Source organism: Camelina sativa, chromosome 5, assembly GCF_000633955.1.
Source record: "Camelina sativa cultivar DH55 chromosome 5, Cs, whole genome shotgun sequence".
Taxonomy (NCBI): Eukaryota; Viridiplantae; Streptophyta; class Magnoliopsida; order Brassicales; family Brassicaceae; genus Camelina; species Camelina sativa.
Window position 1 is genome coordinate 4,518,202 of NC_025689.1, and position 27,690 is coordinate 4,545,891.

Sequence of the window (27,690 nt, forward strand, 5' to 3'; positions counted from 1 at the left end):
CTTCGACTTGTTCTCCTTTTATGTCAAGTTAGGTTTGTTTGGGGAGATTCTCACCTAACTAGTCTCACGCTTGTGAAGAAATTTTGGCTATCAAAGTACCCAAGGATATCTCTTATCCTCTTGGTGGTCTTTGCTTCGTCTGACACGCTGGATCTAAGTCTCCACCGCGGGTCATCGTCAGCTCTGAAATCAATAGCTAATTCCTCATGTGCTACCTCTAATCAGTCTCTCCAGGTCAGCTCGGGTCATACCGCCAGAACTTGTTCAATTGGAGCAGAATCACCTTTGTTTGAGTTCGTCGCCTTAATCCGCCACCCACTTTGTTTGGTTGCCGAAGGTCTCGTGTTTGATACTTCGGCAGCTTTTCTCCGGCACTGTGACTCACTTCTGGGTGGGTTGGCTTTCTCGGGATTTTCACCCGAAGCTTCATACTGGTGGTGGCGATTCGTCCTCCTCTGCGCCGGCGGTGATACGTCTTTCTTGTTCTTCTTCGTATCCGCTTACAACTTCGCTGCTCAACCCAAGTACAGACCAATATCTCCTAGTTCTGGTGCCTGTGACATTTTCCTCCCAGATCTGTTGCCATGGACCCAGAAAATAATAAAACGAGTCCCCTACCAGTCGAGGGTGAGATTGACTCCAACATCCCGGAAAACTACTCCGGCGCTCCCTCTTGTCCCTCCGGTTAACTGTCACCTTTGCTCCGGTGTCAAGAAGCCGAGTCGTTTAACAAATGAAACCCTATTCGTTGTGGGCCAGAGAGTATTGTTTAGGTTTCTGGGCCTAACAAATGATTTTTGGAAGATGGACCAGTATTTGATCACGATGAATATGGGCCTAATTTTGTCTTCCACGTTATTGGGACAGTGTGGTGATTCGCTAATGGACCTATTGAAAAGGTCTTCGTATTTCCTTCTTAGTGAAGTGTATCTAGCAGTAAAGGCTATATTTCTTAGCTGCAATTTTAGTACGGTGGGGTTTTTTTCTCCCTCCGGAACTAAATTATGAGAACAATAGCATGGAATTGTCAAGGAGCGAGAGCTAAAGAGACTTCTCGTCGACTGGGAGAGATGTGTCGTATGTACTCACCAGGTTTTATGTTTTTATCTGAGACCAAGAATGATAAGACGTTTCTGCAATCTTTGCAAGTTGATTTAGGTTTCGACAACCTCCAAACTGTTGAGCCTGAAGGTACAAGTGGAGGGTTAGCCCTTTTCTATTCGAAAGACTATCCGGTTAGGTTCCTGTTGTTAGATGATCAATTGATCGACATCGAAACAATCATTAATGGAAACCGAGTTTTTATGACTTTTATCTACGGTGACCCTGTCCCTGCAAACCGTGGATATGTGTGGGAAAGACTAATGCGTATCGGAGTTTCTAGATCCGAACCTTGGTTCATCATTGGAGATTTCAACGAAATAACAGGGAATCACGAAAAAAGAGGGGGTAAAAAAAGATCGGAGTCCTCCTTTCTACCTTTCCGTGCTATGATCGATTCATGTGGTTTCATAGACTTTCCTTATCAAGGAAATCAATTTTCATGGATTGGCCAACGGTCAAATGGTAAGATTCGATGTCGTTTGGACAGAGCCATGGGAAACGAGGAATGGCACAATATTTTTTCCCACACTAATGTGGAGTATATGAAGATGTGGGGTTCAGATCATCGTCCCCTCCTTGCATCAATTCAATCACGTCCAAAAAAGTTTGTGAAAAAATTCATGTTCGATAAGAGATGGATTGATAAGCCTGGCTTTAAAGAGGCAGTGCTAGATGGATGGGGAGACGATGATGCCTCTAGGGAGCGAACCATTAGGAAAAAAATCCAAGATTGCAAAAGGGCTATCTCCTTGTGGAAGAAAAATAATCATACTAACTCAGAAAAACTGATCAAGGATCTCCAAGATAAGATTGATAAGACCTTCGAAGATGATCAAGCATCGTCGGAAACACTCCTGAACCTTAAATGGCAACTATGTGAGGCTTATAGGGAGGAGGAAGCATTCTGGCACCAAAAAAGCAGAGAACTTTGGCTTGCTGAAGGAGATAGAAATACAAAATTTTTCCATGCCTCCACAAAACAAAGGAGAGCAAGGAACAAGATCACAGGCATCCTTAATCAATTGGGAGTTTGGATTGATACAGAAGAGGGAATAGAAAAAGTGGCGGTGGAGTATTTCAACAATCTCTTCTCTTCCTCGAATGCGAGTGACCTTACTCTGGCCATCAAGGATGTACCGACACTAGTCACACCCGCAATGAATGAGCATTTGACGAGAGAAGTTTCAGAAGAGGAAGTCAGAAGAGCCTTGTTCTCCCTGAACCCGGAAAAAGCTCCAGGTCCGGATGGGATGACAGCCTTATTCTTTCAAAAATTCTGGGAAACTATAAAGGGTGATCTCATCAATATGGTGAAGAATTTCTTTAGCTCTGGTACATTTGATGGCAAATTAAATGAAACAAATATATGTTTGATCCCGAAAGGAGAACGACCTCGCGAAATGTCAAAATTTCGCCCTATTAGCCTCTGTAATGTAAGCTATAAGGTGATTTCAAAAATCCTAAGCCTACGTCTAAAGAGGTTTTTACCGGACCTTATATCCGAGACTCAATCTGCCTTTGTGGCAGGACGGTTAATCACAGATAATATCCTTATCGCTCAAGAAAATTTCCACGCCCTTCGTTCCAACCAGGCCAACCGCAAAAAGTTTCTGGCAATTAAGACGGACATGAGCAAAGCTTATGATAGGGTGGAATGGAACTTTCTGAGAGCACTAATGGAAAAAATGGGATTTGATCAAAAGTGGGTGGGTTGGATAATGCAATGCATCACCTCTGTATCCTACAGAATTTTGATCAATGGGGACCCAAAAGGACGGATTAGGCCAACTCGTGGGATACGTCAAGGGGACCCAATCTCGCCGTACCTGTTCATTCTTTGTACAGAGGCCCTAATAGCACAGATTAGGAATGCAGAACAAGAGGGAAAGATCCAGGGATTACGTATCTCAAATGCAAGTCCCCGGGTTTCCCATCTACTTTTTGCCGATGATAGTTTATTCTTCTGCAAAGCTGAACCTGATCAATGTAAGGCAATTATTGACATAATCCGCTTTTATGGCGAGGCATCAGGACAGGAAATCAATTTCTCCAAATCCTCGATTATGTTTGGAACCGAGGTTCCACCCCTTATACGACAAGAGATCAAATTTATTGTAGGGATATCCCAAGAAGGAGGTATGGGAACTTATTTGGGTCTCCCGGAGAAGATCCATGGGTCAAAGGCACAAGTCTTCTCTTTTGTGAGGGATAGACTCCATAAGAAGGTAAACTTATGGACTTCAAAATCCCTATCCAAGGGAGGCAAGGAGGTCCTGATAAAATCAGTGGCACAAGCAATTCCGACATATGTGATGTCGTGTTTTCTCTTACCAAAAGCTATATGCTCAAAATTAAGTAGTGCGATTGCTAATTTTTGGTGGAGCAACAAAGCTGACAGTAAAGGATTACATTGGATATCATGGGAGCAGATGTGTAATGATACTTCGGAAGGCGGGCNAAGAGATCAAATCTATTGTAGGGATATCCCAAGAAGGAGGTATGGGAAGTTATTTGGGCCTCCCGGAGAAGATCCATGGGTCGAAGGCACAAGTCTTCTCTTTTGTGAGGGATAGACTCCATAAGAAGGTAAACTTATGGACCTCAAAATCCCTATCCAAGGGAGGCAAGGAGGTCCTGATAAAATCAGTGGCACAAGCAATTCCAACATATGTGATGTCGTGTTTTCTCTTACCAAAAGCTATATGCTCAAAATTAAGTAGTGCGATTGCTAATTTTTGGTGGAGCAACAAAGCTGACAGTAAAGGATTACATTGGATATCATGGGAGCAGATGTGTAATGATACTTCGGAAGGCGGGCTAGGCTTCCGAACACTAGAAGAGTTCAATCTTGCCTTGTTGGCAAAGCAGCTATGGAGGCTATTGCGTTACCCAGATTCCCTCCTTAGTCGAGTCCTCAAAGGGAGATACTACCGCTATTGTAGCCCATTAGAGATACAAGTTTCAAATAGACCATCTTACGGTTGGAGGAGTATGTTGGCGGCAAAACAGGTTCTATCGTATGGCATTCGGAAGACTATTAGTTCGGGATTCAACACGTGCATTTGGACTGAGCCATGGATCCCAGATTCACCAGCTCGACCACCAGAAGGGCTTACAAATGAGAGAAACCCCTTGATTTGTGTTAACATTTTGATTGATTTTAACACAAAAACGTGGAAATTGGAGCGTCTTCGGGAACTCTTCCCCCCGAAAGAAATTACCCTTATCTTGGGGATCAAACCAAGTTTAAAAGCCTCGAGAGACGGATATTCCTGGACCTTGACAAAGTCAGGGAATTATACCGTTAAGTCTGGATATGAAGCCGCGAGAGCTATCTCTCGCCCTGCTGGCGACCTCCCTGTTTAGGGTCCTAGTGTTACAACACTTAAGGCGCAAGCATGGAAGTTAAAAACATCACGAAAGCTGAAGCACTTCGTGTGGCAATGTGTGTATGGATGCTTGGCTGTATGCCAACGCTTACATTATCGCCATATTGGCAGAGACAAGGGTTGCCCTAGATGTGGAGCAGAGGAGGAAACCATCAATCATATGTTATTCGAATGCCCTCCAGCACGCCAAGTGTGGGCCTTATCGACCATCCCCTCCCATCCTTTGGTGTTCCCTTCACCTTCCCTATATAGTAACCTTGACTTTCTATATGGGAGAGATAAAGATTTTGGTAATCTCGAAGAACACCTGTAGGCCGTTTCCTTGGATGATGTGGTACATATGGAAGGCACGAAACAAGAAAGTGTTTGAAAATATCTCTGAACCTCCGCAAGACACACTGGAAAAAGCTATCAAAGAAGAAAGTGCATGGAGAAAAGTCAACACTAAAGACCTTGCGCCTGGATTAGCGGAAGCAAAGATATCTCCGCCTCCACTCCCACATGACGCCCTTGTTTGCTTTATTGATGGATCTTGGCACTCAAACATGGATCGGAGCGGACATGGCTGGATTGCATCCATTGGGGATAAGATAATGAATTTGGGGTTAAAAGGATCGCGGAGAAGTCTCTCCCCTTTACATGCAGAGTTAGATACTCTCATTTGGGCTATGGAGTNTTCACCTTCCCTATATAGTAACCTTGACTTCCTATATGGGAGAGATAAAGATTTTGGTAATCTCGAAGAACACCTGAGGCCATTCCCTTGGATGATGTGGTACATATGGAAGGCACGAAACAAGAAAGTGTTTGAAAATATCTCCGAACCTCCGCAAGACACACTGGAAAAAGCTATCAAAGAAGAAAGTGCATGGAGAAAAGTCAACACTAAAGACCTTGCGCCTGGATTAGAGGAAGCAAAGATATCTCCGCCTCCACTCCCACATGACGCCCTTGTTTGCTTTATTGATGGATCTTGGCACTCAAACATGGATCGGAGCGGACATGGCTGGATTGCATCCATTGGGGATAAGATAATGAATTTGGGGTTAAAAGGATCGCGGAGAAGTCTCTCCCCTTTACATGCAGAGTTAGATACTCTCATTTGGGCTATGGAGTGTCTGTTGACCTTGGATTTTGATAGAGCACTATTTGCGACGGATTGCTCGGACCTACTAACAATGACATCCAATATAGAAGATTGGCCGAATTTTTCATCAGAATTGAAGAATTTTATTCACTTCAGAGAGCGATTTGTCAATTTTGGCATTAGATATATCCCTAGAGAGGACAATATCCGTGCTGATAAACTTACGAAATGTGCAAGAGCACGAGGTTTCTGTTTTTCCCATGTAAGCACATCGGTATCTTCTTGGCTCTCTCACGAAGAGAGTCTCTTCCGGTAACTTAATATACGGGGTTGTTTTGACAAAAAAAAAAAAAAAACTAAATATTACGACTTTGATGCATTAGAAATACTCTGAATAAATTTGAGTCCACGTACTTTGAGAGAATTATCAAGTGGTATGACGAAAGGAACCACATATAAAATGGGATATCAATATTAATGCTACTAGTCTAGTAGTACATAAAACGTATGATTGGTTGATAAAAGAGGCTAGATAGTTGCTGATGCATGACAACACGAAATTTATATAATTGAGAGGCGGAGTCACTGACACTTTGATTTGGTGGACTAATCTGACTCTGACTTTGATATCAATAGGCATGAACAACCGCAACACAAACAAATCTCACTCTATTTCATTTATGTTTTTCTTTATTGCTACTTGTGTTAGTCAGTCTCAAAGTTCACATATCACTGCATATATACATGCGTCACATCACATGGGTTGAGGCCTTAAAGGGCCTATCCATGTTTGATGCTTTGAAACGGAAATTATTTGAAGATAAAAAGGTAAAGTAATTAAGTAAAGATTAAAGAAACTGAAATTTTCAAAAGTGAACGTCTCTCCCTCGTCCCTCGTCCATTCATGAGTCGTTCTTCGTAATTCATTGTATTAAGAGTAAATATATTCATCTTGAGATATCGTGCATATATAAATGAGGTATCGATAGTGAGTCGTCTTTAGTATATTAAATTTACGGTACGAATAGAATTGTTCGTTATAGATTTGTCGGTAGAACCATTCGTTATCCAGAATGATGCTTGTACACTAGTTTGATTCATTCACCATCAATGGTACAAATCATAATAGAGTTCAAAATAAGATATATATAGTTTTACTAAAATGGTAACTAGGGCCTCTCATTAAGGGTAAAACTTCGTATTCACTTATGCTTTTTTATTGAGTTCACTTCCACACTTCGCTATATAACACACCTATTTTAGGAAATTATTTATTTTCACATTTCTTCACTCTTCTTTCATCCCCAACCTTAAATCTAAGTTTTTCGTTTCAGCAAAAACCCTTTCTCTTTTCTTTTCTAAGAATCATAGACAGCCTCCATATATAGTTTCTGTTCCTTCTGCATCTCACATTTGGTCGAATCGAGATGAACAATAAGAGATGTGAATCTTATCTGGAAGAAGAAGAAAGATGAGATCTCTGAGCAGTGTTGGACTTGCTCTAAGCATAGTCTTTGGTTGTTTGCTATTAGCTCTTCTCGCTGAGCTTTATTACTTGCTTTGGTGCAAGAAGAGGTCGACGCCGACGAGGCCTGACTTTCGAAATGACTATTCTACCCCTGGAACCAGAGAGCTTCTCTTAATCTTCTGTTGCAGTAGTACCACAAACCCTTCTTCTTCTTCATCTCCTTCTTCTTTCTCAAACCCTAAGCCCATTGGAACTGAACAAGTACAGTCTCTTCCTTCTGATGATGGGTTTGGGAATGTGTGTGGTCCAGGGCATGTGCCGAGGTTTCTGTTCACAATCATGGAGGAAACAGTAGAGGAGATGGAAAGTGAAGATGGGGTGGTTTCCACAAAAGGAAAGAGTTTGAATGATTTGTTTCTTAATATGGAAAGTGGTGCCATTACTCCTCCATATCTTACTCCTCGTGCTTCACCTTCGTTGTTCACGCCTCCTTTAACTCCGTCACTAATGGAGTCTTGTAATGGTAGTAGAAAAGAAGAGATCTCGAGTTTCTTTGAGTCATCGTCTGATGCTGAGTTCAATAGGCTAGTGAGATCATCGCCATTGTCATCATCGCATTCACCATCATCATCGTCATCTTCGCCATTGTCGAGATTCAAGTTCTTAAGAGACGCAGAGGAGAAGCTTTACAAGAAGAAAGTGATGGAGATTGCAGAAACCGAGTGAATTCAAGAGCCAAAACTGTTAAAAACACAGTTCAAGAATTGGATTTGTTCAATCAAGAAGATGAGGTCTTGGAGAGAAAACCAAATAGAATTAAACCGGTTTTTTGGTCTGATTTAATCATCAACATTTGTTTTGGTCTGAATGTTTTTGGTTTGTCATCGGATAAAACCGGTTGTAAATTTTTTCGATTGGATAGAGAATTTGTTTTAGCCGAATTTGTGTATTTTCGATCAAATCATGGGAATAAAGATTGGCTTTGGATTCTATTTTCTTTTATAGCATAGTTTACTCTTTACTACTGTTGTGGTTGACATTTAAAGATGCATGAACTCAGCACTCCCTTATCTTAAACCGACTTTTTACTTTAAAAAGGGATTAGTTCTGAACAAGCTTTAATATTTGTATCGAATTTGGAGTTAGAATGGTAAACATAACACGTGAGGATAAAAAAAAGTAAAGAGATTAAATATACTAATCTAGTTTGATTTATTCGAGATCATATGCTTCGAAAACGCTACTACTACAGTAAGAATATTTCTTTTTACGGCATTGAAACTTTGAACATCGACCGGTAAATTGGAATAAGACGATTGTTAATAGAGACAAGACTCATGAAAGACCAAGTGGGGAATCTCTTTCCCTTTGGGATTTTTGTCCCAATTGTTGCAGTTTGTGTCTGAAACTTTTCATCCAAGTGGCATCAACAACACCACTCACTTGTTCACAAGAGTTGAAAACTGCAAAAAAGTTATGTCTTTTGTTTTTTTTGTCAAATCACACAATTCTACAGATTTTATGATTTTAAAATTTTGATTCTTTGTTCCTATGTCTATTTCTAAGAATTATATTAAATTTGGTTTTCTTTATAGTTTTTCATTTTTTGAGTTTGCAATGTTACCATATTGAGAGCCAACAATGAATAATTGAATATTCCAACAAGAATTTAACTGCTGAAACAGAGCGACTCTGCCTCGTGGAATGTTTGTATTAAACGTTACAAGTGTGGTGATAGAAGAATGTGACTTTGAGTTTGAGGCAATCTAAACATCAAATTCCCGAGGCTGCAAGAAGAGGTAACCCTAGCTCAGGACATAGAGGACTTAAGCTTGGTTCCTCCAAGAGGCTAAAAGCCGTGTAACCGTAGTATGAATGATACAGGTCCGGTAACTGTCCTGGGAATTTACTGAATCCACCATACTGCACACAAAAATGCATGAGCCGTGGCAGCGTTAACCACATTGTTGTTACCAGTAATCGATCATGAATAAAAAATGTAAACGCATGAGTGGAGACAATGTACCAAACTATCCTCCATATGCTGCTATTAGTACTAATGCTAACTAACTATAAGCTTAGTATAGCTTAGTATCAATTGAGATATGAGACATAGAAGAAGAGATACCTTAGACTGACAACTCAGTAAAAACTTGCGTAGAGCAATTTTGTCGATCAATGCATCGCCTCCTATGAGTTTAAGGACAGCTCCAATCCTACACAAATATGTACTATAAGTAAATGAGAACAGTTACATCCGGTGACAGTAAAGGTTGAGTGGACTAACCAAAATGCATAGCATGTGTCACTTGGCTTGTTAGTCCTACCTTGAAACCCACCATCATTTGCTTGTCGCTATAGGAAAGGTTAAGAAAACCATCAAAACACTCAGGATCATTACGAAACTAAGGTAATATTTATTAGGTTAATAAAACAGATTCTATGAAACAGTACCTGTAGGCACCAGTTTAGAAGCAATGAAGGTTCTATGACTGAACTGGATGAATCGTTTGATAATAAATCAACTCCAATAAATCCCATCAACCGAAGGGACGCAATAGCACAGTAAGTAGCACCACCTGCATAACTAAGTTGCAGAACGTAGGTAAGCATCATACACGAGTGGAGTCAAGTAAACTCAATGCCTCATAACATAAGACTATAGTACAGCTTTTTTTCTTATGTGTAGCCATTGAAGTAAGAACCTAAATGAACCAGCTTAGTTATCTATAGTGTCCTCGATGACCAATTCAGTAACAATTTCTAGCCGATTCACATAACATATGTGCTACGAAGTTGGACTGCTCATGGAAAAAAATCAACTGTAAGATTGTATAGGATTTGTCTTCAACTCACCATGAGACTCAGAACCAGGGATCAGCCCAAAGCCACCATCATATGACTGCAAAAAGAATGTTTCACAAGAATGTCTTCTTAACACACATAAATAAACAAATAACAATGGAAGAAAAATGACAAAAGCAACTACAAGAACAGAAGTAAACCTGACAGTTTAATATGTAGTTCTTAGCCTTCTCTTTGTCCATTCCACTCCAATTATCCAGCATGTAACAAATTGCAGCTGATCCACAAATTAAAAGACTAGATTGACACTCTACTCCAAGTATAAAGACATGGTCTACAAATCCTATTAGGTAGCTATTCCTTACCAGCACAATATACAAATCGAAGATCAGTTTCACCTCCAATATGGATAGGCATGAAGCTGTAGCAAAACGAACAAAGTATCATAACCCAATTTTAGACCCCATTACACAATACCAGCCATGTAAATCAGAATATTGCAAACAAATTCCCGGAGTTCGTCAGATAAGTTACACACTTATGACATTACACACGCATTATGCTTTTTAAAGCACCAAAAAACTAATACCTTCCATCATCCTGTTGGAGGTTTTTCATGGACAACAATAACAACTCAGAGTCAATGGTCGAGAGATCATGTCCAGTGACCTTCAGAATGGCCAATGCACAGTAAGTGCTTGCCAAGTGACTACTGTTATGAGTTAAGAAATCCTGTCCCAACAAAGATAATCAAAAACTAAATCTCGTAATGTAGAAAACTTAAAAGAATATATTTATTATTAGTAGTACCCCATTCTCATCTATGGGAAACTGAGAACTCCTTGAACCAAAGAACCCATAAAACTCTCCTGCAAGAAGAGAACATCTCATTCACTGAATCACATGCTAAATTTAGAACTTGCTCATAAAGATAATAACACTCGAGAAAGATACCATCTTTAAGTGAAACTCTGTTACTAGGCATGGCCTGGAATGACAAAACCCACTTTGCAACAACATCTTTGTCAACCTTCACCAACGATTTCCAATAAAGTTTATAAAAATCACAAAACTTTACAGATGAAATTCACAAAATTGAAACTTTTGATGATGAAGAGAGACTAACACGATCTCTAGCGCCGAGAAAGTGAAGACCGGAGATAATGAAGTGAGCGAGGGTAAGACGATTGATCTCCTGAGATTGGTAATGGTACGGAAGCAACTCGTACATCATCTCCAAATACACCAAGTGTCGATCTTTCTCGAAATTTGCCGACGGCGGTGGCAGTGGCCCCGGAAAAGATTGCACCGGCGACGAATACTCTTCTTCTTCTTCTTCATCATCGTCTTCATCTTCCGACTTAGATCGATCCCAATCGATTGACACGGCGGTCTCTGACATAGCTTCGTTCTTCTGGTCTTGTGAGTCAACGGATCACGAGACTCAACACTTTTTAACAGTTTTGGATCTGTGGCTGCTGAAAGTCAAAACGACACGATGTTACGTTGTATAAATTCCGAACAGCATGTTGTTTTCTGAAAAAACCTTCTCGTGTGGCAGTTTTCGGGAAAACGGCCAATTCCTCCATAAACTATGTTACTTTATCACATACATACACGAAACTTTCATCTGTGCTTATTTCCCCATTAACTACGATAAAATTTGAATATCCTACATAAACTATGCAAATACGGTTAAAAACCACAAATCGTGAGACGGTGTTAGTGTGTCGTTAACATATGATGACTAAGATTCCACGTAGAGTTACTGAACGACATCGTTTTGTTTTTTGAAAGGGAAAAAATTAAAATACGATGTTAAATACTACAAAATCAAGACTTGAACACATGACCTCCGATGCTCACGAGCGAATCAAAACCATCTGGACCACTATGATATTCGTTTCTAACCCAACCGCATATATATATATATATAGGGCAGATGCACAAATTAAGAAAAGTAACTAAGAAAACGAAACCGTTTTATCTGTTCTTGCTTCCTCTTTTCCGATAACATGTGACTGATCGTGGCTTCTTAATCATTCTTTATGAATTTCAAAAATTGGGATTTCTTCGGTGGATTAGATCAAATTTGCTATAAATAATGTTTCCAGATCGATCTTTAATAGCCCAACTTGATTTTGTTAAAGGGAAAGGGAAAGGAACATCAACATAAAGTTGAGATTGAAATTGAATTGGAGACGCATTTAAAATCAATCTCTGCAGTTAGGGATGGAGACGCAGCAGAATGAATGAGCCAAGGAGAAAAGGAAAATCGGAAAAGAAGAAAAAAATTAGGGTTCATATTTCTTAGTTGTTCATAAGGTTTATATATATATATATCCGTTTGTACCTACAACAAATAATATAGTAGCTAAGTTGGTGTAAGACTGACTCATCGAAGAAGAGGTACCGGGTTCAATTCCTAGTCTTGCTATTTTTAAATAAAATGTGTTTTCTTTTAATATATGAAAAATTGAAAACGACGCCGTTCTGTAGCTAGTCAGCATCCTAGTCATCATATGTTAACGGAACAGTAACACCGTCTCAAGATTTATGGTGTTTAACCGAATTTGCATAGTTTATGTAGGATATTTAAATTTTGTCGTAGTTAATAGGAGAATAGGCACAGATGAAAGTTTCGTGTATGCATGCGATAAAGTAACATAGTTTATGGGGGAATTGGCCGTTTTTCCGGCAGTTTTCAGTTATAAAATATAGTATTTTTGTTTTTGTTAATGAATTATGTAGACATAATAGAAATACATTTTTGGCATACCTCTTTTTTCAAATATCCTTTTTTAAAACATTTTTATTTTTGTTTTTTACACAATTACATTATGTTAAATTAATTTTTAGAATTCGTTTTTTTAGGTTTGGGTTCCCAATTTACATTTAGGGTATAGTTTTTAAAAAATAGAGTTTAGTATTTGNAAATTAGGGTTCATATTTCTTAGTTGTTCATAAGGTTTATATATATATATATCCGTTTGTACCTACAACAAATAATATAGTAGCTAAGTTGGTGTAAGACTGACTCATCGAAGAAGAGGTACCGGGTTCAATTCCTAGTCTTGCTATTTTTAAATAAAATGTGTTTTCTTTTAATATATGAAAAATTGAAAACGACGCCGTTCTGTAGCTAGTCAGCATCCTAGTCATCATATGTTAACGGAACAGTAACACCGTCTCAAGATTTATGGTGTTTAACCGAATTTGCATAGTTTATGTAGGATATTTAAATTTTGTCGTAGTTAATAGGAGAATAGGCACAGATGAAAGTTTCGTGTATGCATGCGATAAAGTAACATAGTTTATGGGGGAATTGGCCGTTTTTCCGGCAGTTTTCAGTTATAAAATATAGTATTTTTGTTTTTGTTAATGAATTATGTAGACATAATAGAAATACATTTTTGGCATACCTCTTTTTTCAAATATCCTTTTTTAAAACATTTTTATTTTTGTTTTTTACACAATTACATTATGTTAAATTAATTTTTAGAATTCGTTTTTTTAGGTTTGGGTTCCCAATTTACATTTAGGGTATAGTTTTTAAAAAATAGAGTTTAGTATTTGGAGTTTAGGGTTTATAATTTTGTCATTTTATATATTAAAAAGGGGTATTTTCGAAAATGGACACCATGAAAAGGTATTTTTGAAAAGTGACTAGAAAAATGGATATTTTTGAAAATCTCACCAATTTTAAGTTGTATTCAAAATATTAGTTTTTTTTATTTGATTTTTTAAAACCGGATTTAGAGTTCATGCATTTCATCTTGCAATACAATTTCTTTGTATATTACATGATAATAAAATTAAATTTTAATTCTATGCACTCAATCCTAATTAGTAACATTTATAATTTTCATATCAAAAAATGTACATCGTATCAAAGTTATATCTTACTTAATTTTTTTAAAAACTAAAAATTAATAAAACATATTTCTAAAAAAAAAACTGAAAACTAATTTATCTCATATTTGAAAAAGTAACAATATCTTAAAGAAATTTGTTTCATATTTTGTAATCTCATATATTTAGTTGTTAAAATTGACATGTGTCACGATTACATGAGTTACTAACTTTAAAAACCAAAGTTTATATAATAACATAATAATATTGAATAATTTATCAAATCATTCATGGATTAAAAAACTTAAAAAAGTTAAATTAATTTCTTATTTTGATTATCTTGTTTTTCTTATATTATGTTAATCACTAATTTTAACACATTGAATCTTTTTATACTTTAATCACTTTTTGTATAAATTTCTTTTTACTATATGATTATAATAAATAATAATTGCAATTAAATTGCAAATATTTTCCTTATTAACTGCACATATTTTCTTATTGAAATTAATAATTTAATAGATAACTTTCCTATAAGAATTAGTGATATAATAGATTACTTTTGGTTTTATATACTTTTCAAAAATATTAATTGTAATCCTTTTATTTTTAGGATTTTTTAATTTTCCTATAATTATTAAATATTTTTCCTATAATATTAATTGTATTATTGCTTTGACCTATCAATCGATATACATTACAAGTCTCTTAAGAAGACTAATACAATAATTATAGGAAAATAAGTAAATCACAACATATGTAACTTTATTTATTTATTTGATGTAAGAAGAATTTTGACTTGACCAAATATATTACTTTTCACTTAACTGATCATGCAGTAAGTCCTCAGCACACATTGGAAGCTGCAGTGCAACTCTTTCAACTCTATCATACACGCCTACTTTTAAGACATGTACATTGGTTAAAACATTCAACACCTTCCATCTCAATTTTTAACACTTCACATCATCTTCTCTCTCTTCCACCTAATCATTCAACACTCAATTCAATTTTAATCTCTCCAATAGTTTTATTTAATAAAATTCAACATCCTACCCCACCATTTTTACTTTATATTTTTAATTATTTATATAATTTTATAACTACATATTGATAACAATAATTGAAACTAAAGAAAAATAAAATTAATATAAGCTACATTTATTTTTTATTTTATTTTAAATTTCTAACTAATTTAAGAAATAAATAAGAGTTTATTAGATAATAACTAGAAAATTATAGTAGGAATGAATTTTTTTTTGTCCAAATAAAATGAACCAAATCTCTATTTATAAAGTTCATAAAATAATAAATTTTGATATGAAAATTATTTTAGAAAAAAAACTTTTTGTTATACAATAATTGATCTTAATAATATAAGTTGAGAAAATAATATCCAAAATCTTAGTCACCAATAAAATTACTGTACTTGTCATCCTCTCGCGAATCTTCATTAAAAAAGGAAAAAAACTGACAGCCTCTCAAAACTTGCCACGTGTCAGCATTGGTCCCTCTTTCTTTTTATTCAACATGTTAGAATGTTTTCAACACCAATTAATCCACCTACATTCAATAATCTCATCGTAGTGATTAAACAATTTAATTTTTTATTCAACTACCCCATTGTATATGGTCTAACTGTGGAATTCCTCCTTACGACCCTACTCCTTCAACTCCATCTCACCCTTCACCTCCATCACATACTCCAACTCCTTCCACTCCATCACACGCCCCTGGGACACCACCTTACGATCCTTCAACGCCTTCAAATCCTCCTTCTGGTGGATATTACTCATCTCCTCCCCCAAGTACTCCAGTCGTTGTGACTCCACCAACACCCATCGTTGACCCATCATTGGAGGAAGCCCACCGACTCCTGGAACTCCTTTCGTTCCTGCTCCATTCCCACCAATCACTGGAACATGCGAGTAAGTGACAAATGTTCTCTTTAACACAAACACCATAAGATAGATGATGATATCAACTATCACACTTCATGAGGTTTGTTTTTATTTTGTTTTGTGTAGTTACTGGAGACACCACCCTACATTGATTTGGGGTTTGCTTGGCTGGTGGGGCACTGTTGGTGGAGCTTTTGGTACAGTCAGTACTTCCAATAGCATTCCAGGGTTTGATACTCACATGAAACTTCTTCAGGCACTTTCCAACACCCGCTCTGATTCCATAGGTGCTCTCTACCGTGAAGGCACGGCGTCTTGGTTAAACTCCATGGTCAACACTAGGTTCCCTTTCACAACCCCTCAAGTTAGAGACCACTTCGTTGCAGGAATTTACTCAAACAAGGCAGCCACAAAGCAGGCCCATACCTTCAAGCTTGCCAATGATTAAGGTCGTCTAAAGCCCAGAATCTGAAATTAAGAAAGTTTCATGTCTCAGTTTGTCTGTTGCCTTATATCAAAAAGCAATCTTAATAAATTATCTTAATCATCATGTATGCCATCAGTAGAGTTTAAGTGTCCTATAGACTCTAGTAATATTTGTGATGGATACTCTTCTATATATTAAAGGTTGCTGTTTCAAAATATTTATTGATCGTAAATAAGATTTAGTAGCTCCCTTGTCTCTCAATCTGTTCAAGAACGTCCAATGAAATGAAATGCCAGCAAATAAAACTGAAACGTACGAAGACAATACCTTTAACCCGAACAAGAAACTATAAATAGGATCATATAACATAAATATTACAAGAGACTGGAACAAAGGACAAGCGCATAATTTAATGTACGTATGATCCAAGGTACAGAGAATATCTCTAAGCTCCATTTGCTTTCAATATCTTCTGCCATTTCTGTTGTTTCAGGTTTTTGGCGCAGAATGAAATGATTTAGCAGGTCAATTGCTCTAGATCTGAAAATATTTTAACACAAGCGAAGGTTCTATATAGATACATCATGATGGTCTTTTATCTTTTAAGTTGGTGCAGAGAACTTTATCAATTTCTCACTTCAAGCTTCCTTCTTGTCTTCTTGATAAGAGGGAGTAGTACTAATGGCATTACTTTGCTGTATATATTCCCATTAAGAGACCTTTATACCTCTCTTTTCACTGATATAGTCTCATATATATACTGCAGAGTTTGAATCCAGGAACTGCATTTGTGGCAGCCAGGATTTTCTACCACCAGGTTTTATCGCTCTTGATGATCTTACACACCTTCTTGTCCCTTTATATCCTGATATATTGATTTGAACTTTAGCAAGAATCTCAAATCCACAGCCGTTTTTGCATCTCAGTCGCTCTGTCTAGAATTTAGTAACACTGAGGTACCATCTACGATCTGATCTCTCTGCAAATTCTTGCATTAACTTCATTAGAAAGTGTCTGAGCTGAGAAGAGAAATAAAGAAGACTGTCCTCTGTAGTCTGAAGCACGAGGCAAAAAAGGTTTGGCCTATAGCCCTCATATTTTCCATGTCCATAGTTCAGGTAAACAAAACAGATTCTATGAAGTAGTACCTGTAGGCACCAGTTTAGAAGCAATGACGGGTCTATGACTGAACTGGATGAATCGTTTGACAGTAAATCAACTCCAAAAAATCCCATCAACCGAAGGGACGCAATAGCACAGTAAGTAGCTCAAAGCTTGCATTATCCACATTTTTGTTTCAATATGTCTCATATCACAAACAATGAAGGCTATTATAATGAGACTGAAAATACCCTGGCACCCATTTGTGTTTGGTCCACTGTTTGCGTACAACAATAGAATGAGAGCCATAACATTAGCAACCAAAGTGGTGAGTAATACATAAAATTCAATCCTGAATAACGAAAAGCTCGAGGTGAACTGATTCAATAACTTGACACACATCCACTTAATACCATCATTCTGCAGAGTTTTTGTAACATATGTATTAGGTATCAAGCAAGGAGAGATACAGAAACTGTTGGGATACAAACCAAGTCCCACATCTAAAGTTTAAAGAGATTATCATTAATATATAAAGGGTTAGGGTCAATCTACTAATTGCCAATTGGTTTTTAGTTAGAAACCCAAGATAAGCCCAAATTTAACATGGTATCAGAGCCCAAGGTTAAAATTCTGGTGGACTTAGAAAAGTAGATACAGACATGCCTCTTGTTAACCCGAGTAATGGGGGCCCAAGAAGGGGTTTATTGTCGGTCCAAGTGGGATCGGTTCGAGATGGAGTTATCATCTCGAGGAGGCGTGTTAATATCCCACATGTGGTCCTTGGTTTGAAGGGGAGATTGTTGGGATACAAACCAAGTCCCACATCTGAAGTTTAAAGAGATTATCATTAATATATAAAGGGTTAGGATCAATCTACTAATTGCCAATTGGTTTTTAGTTAGAAGCCCAAGCCCAAATTAACAGAAACTAACCAAGAACACAAACATGAGAGATAAAAGACAGTGCCAGCTGAGAATCATCATAAGTAATCAAAGAAGTGAGGAATTATAAGAAACAAAGGGTACATTGTGACCCTGTGAAACTGACATTCTTTGTAACTGAGAGGCTTTCCATAATTCATGAATCGTCATCATATACGACAATATCCAGATGATCCTCCAAGTGAGAAGGCTACTCTCATACTCTATTCGTTTTACTTTAACACTACTTTCTTAGTATTTTTTTTTTCCACTCTCGTCTAAAACACCTAGAATCTGCATAACTTTTTATTCTCCAACCTTAATTTTTAAAAAAAAACTTTTTCTGCACAATAATATGGATATAGATATAGTCAACTTTATTTAATTGATATAGTTTTGGTCGATACTCGATACATATACATAATTCATTAATCATAAACCACAATTTCCACCTGGTCCTCCAAGGGAGAAGGCTACTCTAGTTTGCTTGTGATATCCCCAATACTTTAGTTTAAAACACTTATAAGAATCTACGTATGGTCTTGTTTCCTTATCTCCGAGATCAATGCTTTGGTAGTTCAAATTCTTAACCTTAATAAACGAAAAATGTGAACTCTTCTGAAAGTCAGTACTTGGAAAATAACCATTTCCCATAGGAGGACTAATTCCATCAGGAGATGTAAACGTATTTCCTTCGAAACGTATCAAAGAAGCTCCATTGTTTAAATGTGTAAATAACTCTTTCGGCCAGTATCCAATTAATTGATCAAATATTTTTAATACCCAATTTCCAGTGACGCCATCCTATTAGATATTAAAACATAAAAACAAACTATTAAACAAAATCTCTAAAATTTATAAATAATTATATTTATATAATATATATATGTGTGTGTATGTATATGTGATTTATGTATTCGAATATTTTGAAGCAGAAAATCCACAAACATTTGAGATTAGATGTTTTAATAATAATAGAAAAAATTCCAACATTTATATTCATGTAAAAAATTGATTTGTATTATACATATAGTGGAGTACCTGAAAAATTTGCGGTTGAACAATAACACTTGTTTTACCACCATAAATAGAGGTCTTATTGAACGCTATTCCGATCCAAGGTTCTTGAGCAACAATAACAAAGCCAGGACATTTTGTATTATAGCATCCAGTTTTTCTATAGCCATCTGCCTAATATATTGAAATGTAAAATAGAAGGTAAACAAAATCAAATCAATGGTCTAACTTTATTTATTATTTTTATAATCACAAAATATTTATTTATTTGCAATGTATAAAGAAACATTGTTAACAAAATAATTAATTTACTTACAGTCCAATATATTGTAAATCGCGTTAAACTATCACCATATAATCTTGGATGCACCTGTATAAAATTTGAAATTCATGAATAATATTTGTTAAAAAAATGTACTTACTCTGGTTCTCCAATATCTCATTAGATCATTAGATTACAATAAGTGAGTTATTTTCTTGTATTTGTGGATAATATAATTATTCCACTTTCTAAAGGGATTTTTACTTAATAAATGCTCATAAATATAATTAAAATAGTAATATATACTTTTATTACATAAATCTATATTTTAAGTTTTAGTTCCTAGTGTAAAAACACATGAATTTTGTATGAAGTACCCATTTTGTTCTATACGTTTAACAAAAACTTACCGTCCAACCAACTTGTATGCTATTGAGTTGATTGCGAGGTCCATTCTCTAACCAAATTTGACTTTTACTGTACTGGTTATTTTGTACAGTTAAACTATGAACACTTATTCTAGCTTCGGCTCCTCGATAGATGGTCCCATCCAAAACAGTCTCAAGTGTTGCAAACTGTATAAACAATAGAAGTTGCCACTTTTAATAATTTTTGCATGTATTATAATCACTACACTGGAAATAAGGGAAAAATGTGATCGCCTATAATCAAATTTTGTGCTATAAATAAAATATATTGATGAGAATCTTTCAATAAAGCCATGACAAGAGAAGAAGATTTACATGTTGGCCAGGATACTCGACCGAGTCGAGATGAATGCTCTCAGTTTCATTTGTTTGCCTTAAAATTGGTACCATTCCTTTTGGACAATTTTGATAATTTATTTTATATTTATCTTTGCTTTTATGGCTTTCATTTGAAATGAACTGTTTCTATAACATAACAAAAGAATAACAAGATTGAGAAGCAAAATATTGTTAATAAGAAAAAAAGAAATTCATATATTTATAAATGATTAACTAAAACATTATTTGCCACATTTCATATATGATTGAAAAAGTTTAACCATCAAACCTGAATCTTATGGTGTTTCAACATTGGATGTTGGAAAGCCGGTTGTTTGTATATATCCACACAATCAAAATCCTGAAATAATCTGATTAAATTTTCTTTTATAAACTAAAAATGACAAATATAAAGAATAAACAAATACAAATAGAAGTTGTCGAATCTGACGTTCATAATTCCGTCGACTCCTAAAATTAAAAGCATATAAGAAGAAAAAACCTACCAAAACTTCACAAAAAGAAAACGGTTGTTACAGTAATTTGAGTCAACGACTAATATTGCTTTTCGTACTAGTTTACCTATTTCTATAAACCTACCAAAAGTGTCAAATACGAAAATCTGGTTTGTTAAACTACAAATGTTAAGGTCTAAGACCATCTCCAATGTATATCTCTATTCTTTTCTCTAAAATAGAGTAACTCTAAAATAGAGCATTGTTTTCCTCCAATGTATTACTCTATTTTAGAGTTGAAAATAGAGGTAGTGTAAAAAAATAGAGGTAAGAATAGAGTTACTCTATATATAAAGCAATCTTATCATTTTCTCTATTTTAAAGTAAAATATAGAGTAGAGTTGGAGCAAATGTTGTTCTATAATAGAGTTTTGACTCTAAAATAGAGTAGGGTTGGAGATGCCCTAATACTGTATCAATAAAGTGATTTTTTTTTTTATAATCGAAATACAGGTTTTGAACTGTTATAAGTACCATTTTACGCAGAACAAAAGAATATTGGTTTTTTACTTTTAAGTTTTTTTCTATTATATGAAGAAGAGACTTCTGCATTGTAGGAGCAACATTACCCAATTCAATAGTGTTGTTTGTGTTTCCTCGGTCATCTCTTTCCGTTGGTGCAATTGTTGAATCCCTCCAGTCTGATTGTTGTATTAATAAGGAACTTTGTTCATACAGTCCAATGTCATTAGGGATTCTACACTCGGAAACCAATTAAGCTACTGCAGAGATGGAGCTGGAGATAATTTTCAAACTAGAATAACAAATTAATTAAAAGAAGCACATAGCACCATATAAAATATCCATAAATAGAGGTCTTATCGAACGCTATTCCGAGCCAAGGTTTTTGAGCAACAATAATAAAACCAGGACATTTTATATTATAGAAGGTAAACAATTATGCAAGAAAAATGGTAACATCAGACCAATGGTCTGACTTTATTTATTATTTTTATAATCCCAAAATATTGATTTGTTTGCAATGTATAAAGAAACACTCTTAAGAAAATAATTAATTTACTCACAGTCCAATATATTGTAAATCACATTAAACTATCACCATATAATCTTGGATGCACCTGTATCAATCTCATTATAGTTATGGTAACTTACTTACCTTTTTCCGCACTGATAACATGAGACACAATGACCATAACATGAGAGGAAGAAACAATTTTCTACAAATTTGCTTAAGAATTGCTAATTATAACAACATCATCATTTTTGACAAGTTTTTAGGAACAAAATACGAAAAGAAGGAGATAAGGGAACAAAATTTACTTGTAATAAACTACCTAACGTAGGAAACCATAATACATACTTCCCCGTTTTAAATTACTTGTCGTTTAAACTACCTAATGTAGGAAACCAAGCAGGAGCTTTAACACTTGTCACTTTGATGCTACTTCTCAATCACACTCTTCGGAGACCATCATCACCTCTTCTCAAATATCTTCCACAAGTTGCTAAATCAAATTTCAGCTAAGCCCTTTTCACCAAAATCTTTCCTTTTTTCCATTATTTACTAAAAAAACGATTCTTTGGCTCACTCACACTATTATACTAGCAAGCTTTCTCATCGAACTCTGCGTGAATGATGTTTGTATTATCTATCAGTCATGGTTCGAAAAATAATGTACGAAATTAATTGACAAAACTTCCATATGAATCCTAGAATTGTATGTAGGTTCTCATATCTTAGAATCAAAGTATTTTTACGGATGCATGTACCTTATATGTACCTTTCAATAACATAACATTACTGATTAAATTAAATGGGTTGAAACCATGTAAAAATAGCAAAATTAAGTGATTTTTATTATCACTTATGTAATCTTTACTTTAAAAAGCAACACAGCCAGAAAAATTAACAAAGTAAACAAATCTTTAACTTTTGACAAAAAAAAAATTAAGAAAAGTAAACAAATTTTTAATAATACAAATTACATATATAAATTAGGTAGTAGTAAGCAAGAAGTCTGTTGTGAGTCTTGTAATTGTGAGCCTTCACGTAATTGTGAGGAAGTAGGCGCAGGAAACGGCGACGCATGTGGCTATGATTTTTATATATGAGTTGACTTATATCTTTTGGTTTTCGTTGACTTTATATGAAATTACTGAAATATAGTGAAAGAATCGATATCAATATATTGTAACTTGTAAGACTTTGATTGCTAATTTGTACACATTAATGTTACAGGAAACATTTTTTTGGACGTTATTTAAACCAGTGGGCTGGCATGTTACATGTACATATGTAGCCGACTTATAGTCAACTCCTTGTTACATTTTTTGTTTTTGGTAATATGGTAAAAAAACTAATTTTTATTTTTGATACGAGTGATTGCACCTAAATGATTGAAGACCATATTGTTCAAATAGATGGAAAAACACGCTTTCAATTATCGCTACTACGTGTCTAACTTGAACTTGTAACTAGGACTCTAATGATTTCATATGCATATAACATATGTATTGTAGAGCAAATTTGGTTGACATAAAAATAGAAAAGATAGTGTATATCAACGGCTGCTAGTCTCGAAGGCTAGTGGAACGACAAGCCTCGACGTGAAACTTGGTTGACAAAAAAAAAAAAAAATTCGGGTTTATACCATGTCAATAACTAAGTTAGAAGTGCTTATTGAGTTCCAGCAAGTTACAGCACGACTTGAAGAATACGATTTGTGCGTGTATTTATTTAGAGTTTTAAGGATTGTAATTCATATCATTTGTTTTGGCATTGACTTTAACAAAAATCAACTCTTCAATCTCGAGTCAACGTAAACTTTGGCTATAAATAAGTCAACAATTCATTCCTTGTAATTCGAACATATATAGCTCAGCCTTAATCATCTTCATCTTTACTCTTTAAAGTGAAACTAGTTATTAACGAGAAAATTAATATGGCTCCACCACCTCCTTCACCGCCGTCGGTTACGTTGAGGACAGTACTCCTCCTCTTTAGGGTTTTGACAGCGGCTTTCTTGGTTATAACGGTGGTCCTCATCAGCACCAACACCGTCACCCTCGAAATTTCAAGAACGTCTATCAAATTGCGTTTTAACGATGTGTATGCTTTTAGGTACGTAAATTCAGTGAATTATATTTTCTTTACATATGTTTATTCTATATTCGGAGTCAGTTTTAAGTCTTGTGGCAATTCCTTTTTCTTAAACATATAAAAATAAACTTTACTAACTCTTATTTTACATTTCTTTTGGTTGGATTTGTTCTATTGTAAAGATACATGCTGTCTGCTGCCGTCATCGGACTACTTTACGCCCTCGTACAACTGTTCTTGCAAATCACTCAATTCGCCACCGGAACTACACATCCTCTTAATTATCAATTCAATTTCTATGGTGATAAGGTATTTAACTTTATAACTATTTTTGTAGATAAGGTTATAGTTTGTAGATAAGATCTCAACTTGGTCCATATTATATATAACTCTAGTCTAGTATACACAATGAGAGCGGTCATACACATTGATTTGAATCACAAAATGAAAAACTTGTTAATGTTTGTTAAAATTTGGACAGATAATATCATATTTACTTGCAACGGGTTCTGCGGCTGGGTTTGGAGTGAGCAAAGATTTGAAAGACACATACCTAGCATTTATAGTGTTTGATTCGACTGATCCTGTGGATGAGTTCTTCAGTAAAGGATACGCAGCGGCCAGTCTTCTCCTCTTGGCTTTCGTCTCTCTTGCCGTTTTATCCGTTTTCTCATCCCTTGCTCTTTCTAAGCAACCAATTCAAAACTCATAAACACACATATATATCATTGTATCCCTACATGCATTCCTTCATTCTAATTCATGGTTCTCCCACCAAATGTGGAATTCAATAAAATTATATTATATGCTTTTTAAGATTCTTTGGTCACGTTCCGAATACATAGCTCGCAAGGTTATGTTTTGTATTTACTATTTCTGTAAACATGTGTAGCCAACCTCTGGTCAACTTTTTAACTGTTCCCTAAGGCTAAACACATAATGAAAATTATAATTGGGCGAAGGAAGATCATGTTAGCGTATAAAAATTATAACCTTTATTTAGTCATAAACAATCTCACATGCAAATAAGCATAAGAAAACACATTAGCTGAATTTGCAGTTTGTATAGAAATTATCCTACAACGTATTAATGCATCGCCTAAAATTATCCATATTATGATTTTTGTAAAATAATACAAAAAAAATTAAAATTTAACGTTGACATTAACGAATCATCAACTCCTATCTTTCTAGTCGACGAGATATATTTGCTTATTGACTGGCATTGTCTTTGTTTTTTTTGACCAATACTGTAATCGATGTCTTCTTCTACATTAACAACTAGTATTATCTTTAATACTCCTCTTATATTACCCCATTTTAAAAAGGTGTTTTTAGTTTTCGATATATTTTAAAAAGCTACTTGTTGAGTTGTTTCATTGAAGATAATAATCCTTTATCCTTGATGCTATAATTGTGTCATCCTCCTCACTATCCAATAGCGTCACCATCGAATCTCAGGGAAACTCTTTGATATCTTAGGAGCTGTCAGCTGTGACTCAAGTTTCAGTCTTTGTTGACCAAACCTTCCGTGTGCAAATCTCAATTTCTCAACTAAATGAACTCATTGAGAAATTGTATAAGATCTTTATAACCAACAATGTAAACTAAATGTGAACGTTGATCGCTAAATTGGACGCCGTGTTATAAGAAGCCCTTCGTCCCGTAGTCAAACTCTTATCTTTATTTTTTTTATTTTTTTCCTAAACAAATATTGCATAGAAAATTGATAGAACGGCTTCGAATTTTCGCCGCTAGAGAGATGTCCATGAATCAATTAACAGCCTAGCAGCAGTTACACCAAATAATTATATATGAGCGCGTAGCTTATCATTCCAGGCTATATATATCCTCACAAGCTTCTTTCTTAAGAGTCTTTACCTTAATTTCAACTTAATTAGTTTAAGGTCGGATGATGTTTTCTCTGACGTCAAAGGTTGGTATGTTTATAAAGTTTGAGACATAAAAAATATTCTATGAAATTTTTTATATATCACATTTTTTTATGGTAAGCTAGACGTGGTGATCCAGTTTCAGCACGACTTGAACAATAAACTTTGGTATATTTTGTTTGTTTGACATTTACCGTCATTACTTGGTCCCATGCCATAGAGCAAAAGTCAACTCTTATCTCTCTAGCAAGTTTTAGTTATAAAATTAATTGAAAATATTCCATGAATTGTATTTGAACATCTCAGGCTTTTATCTTCATCTTACTCTTTGAAACCCAATTTTAAGAAGATCATTAAAAAGCGTACTTGTCAATTCTATGCATGGCACCCCCACCTCCATCGCCACCACCTGTTTCGTTGAAGGTATTACTCCTTCTTCTTAGGGTTTTAACAGGGGTTTTCCTTGTTATAGCGCTCATCATCCTCAGCACCAACAGTGTCACCATTGTATCTCAAGGAAGCGCATTTAAATTTCATTTTAAAGATGTCTATGCCTATAGGTAATTCCCCTAACGAAGCTCTTCATTTTGATTTGTTCATCGGTTTTGGAAAGCATAAGTCATATTTAAGTAATTTGTTTTGTTTTTTTTTTATAATAAAAGCAATTTGGTTTGCCTCTTGTATGAGTTTATTCTTAAACTAGGAATCTATTTTACAATTGGGTATTTTTTTGGTTATTAAAACCGAAGTGTGTATTAATTCTTTCACTTCTTGAAGATACATGCTTTCAGCTGCCGCCATCGGACTAGTTTACGCTGTCGTACAACTGTTCTTCACAATCTCCCTATTTGCCACCGGAATCAAAGACCCTTTTAATTATCAACTCGATTTTTACGGTGACAAGGTATTTCATTAATTAATGACCATTCGATTATTGTATTACTAGAATGTGTTTTTTTTTTTTTCTTCTAATTTAAAAATGTTGACAGGTTATATCATATCTAGTGGCGACGGGTTCAGCAGCTGGATTTGGAGTGAGCAAAGATTTGAAAGACACATTTTTAGCATTAGTCGCATTGGATTCGACTGATCCTGTGGACACGTTCTTTAGTAGAGGCTACGCATCGGCCAGTCTTCTTCTCTTTGCTTTCATTTGCCTCGCTGTTTTATCTGTTTTCTCATCCCTCGCCGTTGCCAAACAATTTTCTTAATTTAATTCTTATCACTATAGAACTAGTAATGATTTATTGATTTTCAATATTAATTATTTGATCAGGTATAGCTTTCTCGCCGTGATATGTGTTGGTGTAATTATTTATACAAATTGAATAATTGTTTGTGCATGTTACGAATTAGATGAATATGTTGATATAAGAAAATTATAGTTGACTACTGTAGATTTTATACATTTTCAAAATTACTGTAAGGTTTGCTCACCATCATCTGGAACTTTGAAAAGTCATAATTCTGGAGCTAACTTTTTAATAAGAGAGATTACTCTTAAAAATATACACATCTCTTAATTTGGTTTTAAAATTGTGTAAGTTTGACCGTAAGTATACAAGGTGTTATACGTTGAGTCGTTGACGTTAACGAACGTGCACCAAAGAACAGAGTGAATCATTTTCATAAAAATAAACCATGTGTACTGTTTTAATTAGACACCCAAGAAAAGACCATTTAAAAAAAAAATGCAATTTTTTTCTCTTATATACAGAAAAAAAATTATAGCTGGTAAACGTAAAACAAAAAAAAAAAATTGAAGTATGAGACATACACATAAGAATTATTAAATATAAATATTTTACAAACATCTTTCAACGAAAATCATCAAATTTTTTAATACAACGCTTTACAAATATTTTTCAAAATTATCATTAATTTTTAAAAACTAATTATACTATATAGTAATTCATAATATATGATTCAGGCAGGTACGTCTATTCAAGTTTAAATTACGATACCTACACCTACAAATATTTGTATATATGTAACTTTAACCATATCCAAATCTCTGATCCGAGAATTTCAAAACATATCGGATCATTTATCATATCGAACATAATACAACATAAAATATGCAGATTTGAGTGGAGCAAAGAGTGATATTATAATGGCAAAGCCTAAACCACCAAACCAA

At 35.2% G+C, this 27,690-nt stretch overlaps 5 protein-coding genes and 1 pseudogene across 5 annotated transcripts; 4 read left to right on the forward strand and 2 right to left on the reverse strand.

Annotated features, from left to right (window-relative positions):
- Nucleotides 6,607-8,040, forward strand: LOC104785479. Its single transcript, XM_010510699.2, has one exon. The coding sequence runs from the start codon at nucleotides 7,052-7,054 to the stop codon at nucleotides 7,772-7,774; it is 723 nt and encodes a 240-aa protein (XP_010509001.1). The 5' UTR covers nucleotides 6,607-7,051; the 3' UTR covers nucleotides 7,775-8,040.
- On the reverse strand, nucleotides 8,677-11,303 carry LOC104785480 (geranylgeranyl transferase type-1 subunit beta). The gene is made up of 11 exons (XM_010510700.2): nucleotides 10,980-11,303; nucleotides 10,808-10,883; nucleotides 10,664-10,722; nucleotides 10,443-10,585; nucleotides 10,219-10,274; nucleotides 10,054-10,130; nucleotides 9,905-9,950; nucleotides 9,503-9,627; nucleotides 9,336-9,403; nucleotides 9,177-9,264; nucleotides 8,677-8,971 (listed from the first exon to the last, which is right to left on the reverse strand). Exons 1-11 carry the CDS (start codon nucleotides 11,253-11,255, stop codon nucleotides 8,822-8,824), a joined length of 1,164 nt encoding a protein of 387 aa, XP_010509002.1. The 5' UTR covers nucleotides 11,256-11,303; the 3' UTR covers nucleotides 8,677-8,821.
- On the forward strand, nucleotides 15,321-16,257 carry LOC104788882 (annotated as a pseudogene).
- Nucleotides 18,490-20,539, reverse strand: LOC109132812. Its single transcript, XM_019245196.1, has 7 exons — nucleotides 20,534-20,539; nucleotides 20,372-20,443; nucleotides 20,080-20,229; nucleotides 19,747-19,911; nucleotides 19,391-19,444; nucleotides 19,099-19,248; nucleotides 18,490-18,861 (listed from the first exon to the last, which is right to left on the reverse strand). Exons 1-7 carry the CDS (start codon nucleotides 20,537-20,539, stop codon nucleotides 18,490-18,492), a joined length of 969 nt encoding a protein of 322 aa, XP_019100741.1.
- On the forward strand, nucleotides 23,406-24,487 carry LOC104785482 (CASP-like protein 4D1). Its single transcript, XM_010510701.1, has 3 exons — nucleotides 23,406-23,679; nucleotides 23,841-23,967; nucleotides 24,140-24,487. Exons 1-3 carry the CDS (start codon nucleotides 23,501-23,503, stop codon nucleotides 24,368-24,370), a joined length of 537 nt encoding a protein of 178 aa, XP_010509003.1. The 5' UTR covers nucleotides 23,406-23,500; the 3' UTR covers nucleotides 24,371-24,487.
- LOC104785483 (CASP-like protein 4D2) lies at nucleotides 25,530-26,957 on the forward strand. Its single transcript, XM_010510702.2, has 3 exons — nucleotides 25,530-26,110; nucleotides 26,328-26,454; nucleotides 26,540-26,957. Exons 1-3 carry the CDS (start codon nucleotides 25,932-25,934, stop codon nucleotides 26,759-26,761), a joined length of 528 nt encoding a protein of 175 aa, XP_010509004.1. The 5' UTR covers nucleotides 25,530-25,931; the 3' UTR covers nucleotides 26,762-26,957.